General features: G+C 31.0%; 1 protein-coding gene across 1 annotated transcript; it reads left to right on the top strand.

Annotated features, from left to right (window-relative positions):
- Window positions 1–6,314: 6,314 nt before the first annotated feature.
- On the top strand, window positions 6,315–7,528 carry LOC132031620 (uncharacterized). Its single transcript, XM_059421586.1, has 2 exons — window positions 6,315–6,564; window positions 6,783–7,528. The coding sequence occupies exons 1-2, from the start codon at window positions 6,315–6,317 to the stop codon at window positions 7,526–7,528; spliced, it is 996 nt and encodes a 331-aa protein (XP_059277569.1).
- The last annotated feature ends 323 nt before the right edge of the window (window positions 7,529–7,851 follow it).

The raw sequence follows: 7,851 nt of genomic DNA on the forward strand, positions 1-7,851 counted from the left end.
TAACCGATTGAATCGAACCGTATCGCCGTATCGAACCGTTTATTAGGATTTTTTAATAAAATCGACGATTTTTATATAAATTTTTAACCGTACCGAAGAGTTGGATAGGTTTTTTATTTTATAAAAATAAGCTAAAAAAATACCGAACCGTACCGAATACATTTATGTGTAAAACATTTTTGATATATTAAGTTTAAAATTAATAAAACATTAAATTTTTCGCCTTGTGCCTGAGGTGATGGAAATGACTACAAGCAGCCGCCAACAAGTAATTAACACTAAAGTCGTAACTCCGAAACCTGTTATGTTACCCTATTGAAACTAAATTAGTTCTAGCACCTCAAGTAGTAACCATTTAGTTACAAGGTATTCTAACGATCTTGAGTAGCAAGCTACATGGTATTAGATATCTTTCCTCTCTTGTGATTTAAATTCTTTTATTGGATACCGAATCTTATTAGACTCAGTTCTTGTGTCTCATCTTGATTGATTACTTCCCGCTCGTGTACTCTAAATTTTTTGTGTATATTAATTATTAGTGGAATGAATCTCTATTCTTGTCGTGGTTCATGTTTTCTTGATTGTTCACCTTTTAAACAATAAAATGTCCAGAGGTTTTTTGCTAAAGTCTTGTACAAGTATGCATGATATCGTGTACAACTTCTACTTGTGACTTTTACATGACTTTTTTTATAAAATACTGAAAAATTAATTGAACCGTACCGATATCGAAGAAAAACCGAGATGATGTGATGGTTTCAAAAAGTCTAATTTTGGTTATACAAAATAAAATAACCGAAAAATTGATATGATATAAATTTTATAAAATAACCGCCGGAACCGTACCATTGACACCCCTAGTTGGTTACTCTACACTGACTTTTTCTGTGTGTAGCTTTACATTATTATTATACAAGTTTTTTTCATCTAGTTTTTCCTTTTAAATTTATACGGCTTAAACCTGTCAACCGGTTGACCCGGGACATATTACGGTTCCGGTTAGCAAACCGGCCAGTTACCGGTTTCCGAACCATTCCAGGCTGACGGTCACCGTCCAGTTTGGCTCTAACCGGCCCGGTTCCGGTACCCTTCTACCAAACCGGTAACCGGTAAACCAAAAAATCTTTTTTATTTTTATTTTTTATTATTTTGCTTAATTACGTATTTTACACATAAATTAACACTATAGTTTATTCGTTTGTATATCCATAGGTTATAAGTATTAAGAAACTCAAGATTGTATATTTTTAACTTAAGTATATTTATATATGTTATGTATATAAGACTATAAGTATATATATATATATGTTTAAGTTATATGTATTACTTAAGTTTATATATTTACTAACAACGTACTTATGAGTATTAAAAAATTCAAGATTGTTTTTTTTTCTCTAAGTATATAACTTTCTATTTTATAACTTAAGTATATGTATATTATAAGTATGTTCTAAGTATATTATAGGTATATATGTTTAAGTTATATGTATTACTTAAATTTTATATTTACTAATAACTCATGAGTATTATAAAATTCAAGATTGTATATTTATAAATATATATAGTTATAACTTTCTATTTTTTAATTTAACTAGATGTATATTATAAGTATATTCTAAGCATATTGTAGGTATTTTCTTAACTTAATATAAGTAAGAATATGAACACAAGTAAATAGAAGAAAGCTCAACGAGCCATAATTTTTATTCATTAATGGATAACATTTATTTGCAAGTTGTAATTTTTTTTTTAACTTGCAAATGATACATGAGTTGCAACTAAGTAGTACAAGAATAAAATTACATTGTAAGCACCATTTCGCTAATTTCATCTATATTATATTCATCCATTGGGATTTCTTTCATGTCTTCAAATTGGTCCCCTTCACTTGCTATTAAAAGTTCAATCTCTTCATCTTCGCCTTGCCTCGCCTCTAGCCTTTGGTTGCGCCGCTCCGATCGAATCCAATCGCGAATGTAAACTAGTACTTGCAAGCTAAATCCGGATAAGGAGTATCTATGGTCTCCAATTTGTTGTCTTCCTTGGCTAAATGCACTTTCCGAGGCCACGGTTGATATTTGAACATTAAGGATATCCCGAGTCATTCTTGCAAGTACGAGATAATTCACCTTGAATTTCTTCCACAATCCTAAGACATCCACTTCGGGCACGATCATTTTCACCAATGGCTACAAGAAATAAAAGTGAAGTTCATCAAAGTTTGCAGTAGTTTGAGTAGTAGAAGAAGACATTCTTCGGAAAATACCTAAACTCGACATGCCTTTTCCTTTATTTTGAGAAGTAGAAGTACTAGGTGGTGGAGCAACGGGAGTAGCACTTTCTTCCAACTTAGAATAATATTCAAAAACTTTTTTAAGCTCAATTTCTATGGCTCTCTCGGCCTCAAATAAAGATGGTTGCTCGGTGGTAATTTCTAAATATTCATAAATTTGTCTAACCAACTGAATGATATAAGAAGTTTTAAGATAAGGATTTAAAATAGAACACAATATGAATAAAGTTGGTATGGGAAAATAATACTTCTCAAAATTTTCCCTCATAGAATGAATAGCCGATTGATAACCGGTTTTGCCTTATACTCAAATAAAACTCTAGCTATTTCGGCCAAGTATGCTAAAATTCCGGTAACCGCGGGATAAAATTGTCTAGAAAAAGCAAGAGTAGCATTATAAATATTTTCTAAAAGTTCTTTACATTCCAAAACATCTTCCCAATCGCTATCAAATAACCACTCTGTAACCTCTTTATTGTGATTGTTGTGAGTATTTTGTATGGCAAACCTATATTCATATCTTGTTGCGGCATAATGTAAGTGTAGTTCCACACAGTATCAACTTCAACTTGAATTTTTCTAGGTCTAAGACCAAGACTCTCACATTGATTATTAAAATCTCTCATTTTAGCCTTACTTGAATTACAAAAAAGAAAACCAATCGCATCTCTAATCTTTTGTCAAGGTTTAAATTTAACAAGCAAAATATAACATTGATTGATTGAATTTTAGTATTTTACCAATAAAAAGAATAAAATAATAGAACAAACGTGAAGATGCAACTAGGCCAAAACTTTCTGGTTAGATACAATTTAAGAGATAGAGCCCATACTCTTGAATCATTAATCTCGATTGTACCACCAACAGATGTAATAGCATGGATGGATCTTTTCATCATTAATTAGAGGTTTCAGATTTGATTTTCGGAATGAAAAAAAATTCTTGCATAGGGGATGTTTCCCCTTTAAATGGGCTATTATGCGACACAAATCTAAATTAGTCGGGCCAGTATGTTTCGAAACGGGACAACTACGTACATATACATCTTAAGGAGAAATATTTACGAAACATGACGATAGTTTTATATTTACAAAACATAACATTACAAACCCTATACAAAACATGATTTATATAAAATAAAAATAAAAATTTAAAAATTATTTTTTATTTTAAAAAAAAATTATTTTTTAAAGTATTTTTTAATTTTTTTTTTAATATTTTTTTTCGCTCAAAAATTTATGTATGAAATGTGTATATCTCTCTCAAGGCTTAAAAAGTTCGCTCAAAATTTAGTGTATGAAAACGGTATGAAAAATGCATGAAATACACATATCTCGTTCAAGGCTTAAAAATCCGCTCAAAATTGTGTGTATGAAAACAATATGAAATTTGTATCTCGCTCAAGTCTTAAAATTTCGCTCACATTTTCGTGTATAAAGTTCATGTTAGATTTCTGTAAAATTAATACAACTACAACAACATTGTATACAACTTTGATACAACATTCAAGACTTAAAATAATCTCTCAAATTTTTGTGTATGAAATGTGTATATCTTGCTCAAGGCTTAAAGAGTTCGCTCAAATTTTATGTATGAAGAACGTATGAAATGTGTATATCTCGATCAAGGCTTAAACATTACGCTCAAAATTTTATGTATGAGAATGGTATGACATGTGTATATCTCGCTCAAGACTTAGAATTTCATTCACATTTTTTGTATATAAAGTTCATATTAGGTTTCTAGAAAATTAATACAACTACAACAACATTGTACAACTTTCAAGACTACAATATTCAAGGCTTAAAAAGTTTTATTTGTCCAATTTTGTGTATGAAAATTATATTAAAAATTTTGCTCACACATACACATTTCATACACAAAAATTTGAGGTAATTTTTTAAGCCTTTGAGCAATATATGTATATATATATATATACTTTTTTTTTTAAATATAAAATTATTTTTTAAAAATATATAAAATTTATTTTAAAAAAAAATTAATATCTTTTTAAAAAAATAATATATTTCCTTATAAAAAAAAAAAAAAACGAAAAATATATGAAAATCGTCATGTTTCGTAATATATCGTTATGTTTTGTAAATAAGGAAAACTATCTATATACTTTGTAATAAAAAAGTCTTAAGTAGATTTGCTACGTAATTTTTCCATATACCATATAATTACTTTAAAAAAAAAAAAAAAAAGAATAGCTGATGTACAAACTTATACATGATGACTGCTTGAAAGCTGAAACTCCTCTCCCAGCAATAGGTACTCCCAAAACATCGCTCTAAGTGATTGAAATGTAATGCGTGTTTACAATTTTAAGAGATCACGACCCCTCGACCTCTTAATTATAGTTGGTTCTAGTTAGTTTGATGTTACGTAACTACATATATCATTTTACTTTTGATAGGTAATAACATACTTATTAGATTTGAAAGCTCATTGCTAGTCGAGGCCAGTGTGTACACACACAAAGCACACATAAATTTCCCAGTATTAAACAAGAACACGCATGGTTGTTGTTCTTTGGTCCAATGGGGTGTGCTGTTAAGCATTTAACAGTGATAGTTCGAGGGTGTGTGTGGTAGCTAGTAGTTGCAACACTTTCGTTCCTACACATAGATCGACCAAGCACAAGTCACATCGTCTTATGTCCCCAATCTATATCCTACTCTCCCCCCTCCCCCCTTCCCATTTTGATAGTGTTAAAGAATATTAATATCAGTATATTTTAATATGTTATAACATTGTGTTTACTATTCTCTCCGTCCCAAAATAAGTGTCACCTTAGCAAAATAAATTTGTCCCAAAGTAAGTGTCTTAGGAATTCAAGATAAAAATTGACAAGCCCTTAGCAATTAAAAAGTAGTCATTTATAGCATTTAAAAAGTAGTCATTTTTAGTATTGCTGAATTCTAAAAGAAATATCTAATAAATAGGGGTAATTTAGTTAAACTCCACATTGTATTTATTAATTTTTTGGCTTGATTTTTGCTAAGGTGACACTTAGGGCATGTTTGGAAAGCCACCCGGTAAATGGAATTGGTGTAACTACTAGGGTAGTAATTACATAATAGTGTAATTACAACGACTTGTTTGTTTGTCATAACGTAATTACAGTGTAATTACAAGCGTGCTGTTTGATTGCACAAGCGTAATTACACAGTTAGTTTAATTTAAAAATAAATTTTAATTATAAAAAATTTAAAATTAATATTTTAAAAATATTTGCCTTTATAAATGATATTAAATTAGTTATTTAATAACACATTGTTTCTTGAAAATATATTAATTAATAATCATATATTTGTAACTAATATTGTAAAAAATAATTGATATATATTTTTCAAATTAATAATATTTAATTTTAATTAATTATAAAACTTAAACGAAGACTTTTTTTTTATGAGAACGTCATGGATTGGATGTTTGACAAAAAATAATATTTATAAATATAATGCCATAACATTATTCAAATGTTTGACACAAAAAATCCTTCAAATGTAAGTGAAAAATTAACAACATGCAATGTGAAAGCAAATAACTTACAATTGAAAATATAACCTAAATTCAAAATCCAAAAGAAAAAGTTTAACATAATACTCTTATGTCAAATTCCAACATTACATAAGTAAACGTAACTTAAGTAAATAATTCAAAAGAAAGGGAAAATATAAGTCTATAACCTCATTTACAACGAAATTCTATTTTAATAACGTCACTCGTTGTATGCCAAGTTTGTTAATGACTCATTCTTTCCAATATTAAGAGGTGTAGTTTAAAAAATTAGAATAATAACACTGTTATGTTAAATGAATAAAAAAAAAAAAGAGCAATTACATGGAACCACAAGAAGTAAAAGTAGAAATGAGAAGAAAGGAAATGAACAATTAATTGTACATCAATTACTCTTATCCCCAAGGTAGCTAATCCTGTCACAATTAAAGAGTACAGACCTATAGCTTGTTGCACAGTCTCATACAAACTTATAGGAAAAATCCTAGCAGGAAGAATGCAGCAAGTCATTGCTTCTATTATTATTGATGCTCAGGCTGGTTTTATCCCGGGAAGAAAGGTGGCAGATAATATTATTCTTGCACATGGTCAAAAAGTGAAAGCCTACACAAGAAAACATATCTCAGCAAGATGTATGATCAAGGTGGATATCCAAAAGGCTTATGATACTGTGGATTGGAGATTTCTGCATCAAGTCATGGAAGGGTTGGGATTCCCTCAGAAGTTCTTGAAGTGGGTACATGAATGTGTCACTACAGTTAACTATTCATTCATCATTAATGGAGAACCCACACCAACTTTGATGCAGCAAGAGGACTGAGACAAGGAGACCCCATGTCTCATTTTCTTTTTACTATTGTTATGGAATACCTAAGCAGACTACTGAACACTCTCAAAACATCCAAACAGTTCAAACACCATCCCAAATGCTCAAAACTTAACATTACTCATTTATGTTTTGCAGATGATCTTTTGCTATATGTAAGGGGTGATGCAACATCTGTGGCCTTATTACATGAGAAATTCAGCATCTTCTCAGCTGCATCAGGCTTGCAAGCAAATCTAAACAAGAGTGCAGTATACTATGGAGGAGTGACAAATACAGTAAAGCAGGAGATACAGACCATAATGGGATATACTGAAGGAACACTACCCTTCACTTATCTAAGAGTGCCACTCTCAATTAGAAAACTGAAGATTCTGGAATGGCAACCACTCATCAACAGGATTGTATCCAAGGTTTCCTCTTGGACAGCCAAGAAATTATCTTATGCAGGGAGAGTGCAATTGGTGAAATCAGTGTTATTTGGCATTCAGTCCTACTGGGCACAAATGTTTATACTACCAGCAAAGGTGATGAAAACAATTGAAGCCTATTGTAGGAGCTATATATGGTCAGGGACAAATGAGATAACTAGGAAAGCATTAGTATCCTGGAGTAGACTATGTCTCCCGAAAACAGTAGGTGGGCTCAACATTACTAATTTGAAAAATTGGAACAAAGCAGTTGTTACAAAGACCTGTTGGGACCTGGCTATCAAGAAAGATACTCTATGGATAAAATGGATCCACTCCCATTATGTGAAAAACCAAAATTTTGCAATCATGCCACTGCCTCAACATGCTAGCTGGATGGTTAAGAAGATTTTGAAGTCAAGAGATCAATTGGTGAGCTGCAAAATAATACTCAAGGCAAGAAGAGTCCATTAGAAGTTTTTATCCACAAATGATGGGAGACTTGCCTAAAATGCCATGGAGGTCGATGTGTCTTAATCACACTGCCCGGACTAAAGCAATTTTTATTATATGGTCAAGAATCGCAGAACAAAGCTACTTACAAAGTGATAGACTGAGCAAATGGGGAATGCAAGTAGATAAAGATTGTGTCCTATGAAATCAGCTGAAGAAACTAGAGATCATATATTTGCAGAATGTGCTTTTACTAGCCCGTTATGGGGAAAATTCACTGACTGGCTCCATCTGCAATGGCCTAGCATTATCAGTTGGGAGCAGTCACAGGCACTATTGCTTAA

This window comes from Lycium ferocissimum, chromosome 9 (genome assembly GCF_029784015.1).
Source record: "Lycium ferocissimum isolate CSIRO_LF1 chromosome 9, AGI_CSIRO_Lferr_CH_V1, whole genome shotgun sequence".
Classification (NCBI taxonomy): Eukaryota; Viridiplantae; Streptophyta; class Magnoliopsida; order Solanales; family Solanaceae; genus Lycium; species Lycium ferocissimum.

What these genes read in the sequence shown, in the direction of transcription:
- LOC132031620 (XM_059421586.1), top strand. Translation starts at nt 6,315, where the DNA reads ATGCAGCAAGTCATTGCTTCTATTATTATTGATGCTCAGGCTGGTTTT. An exon ending in CTTGAAGTGGGTACATGAAT is followed by an intron (nt 6,565 to 6,782) that starts GTGTCACTACAG and finishes TATGTTTTGCAG; the next exon opens with ATGATCTTTTGCTATATGTA.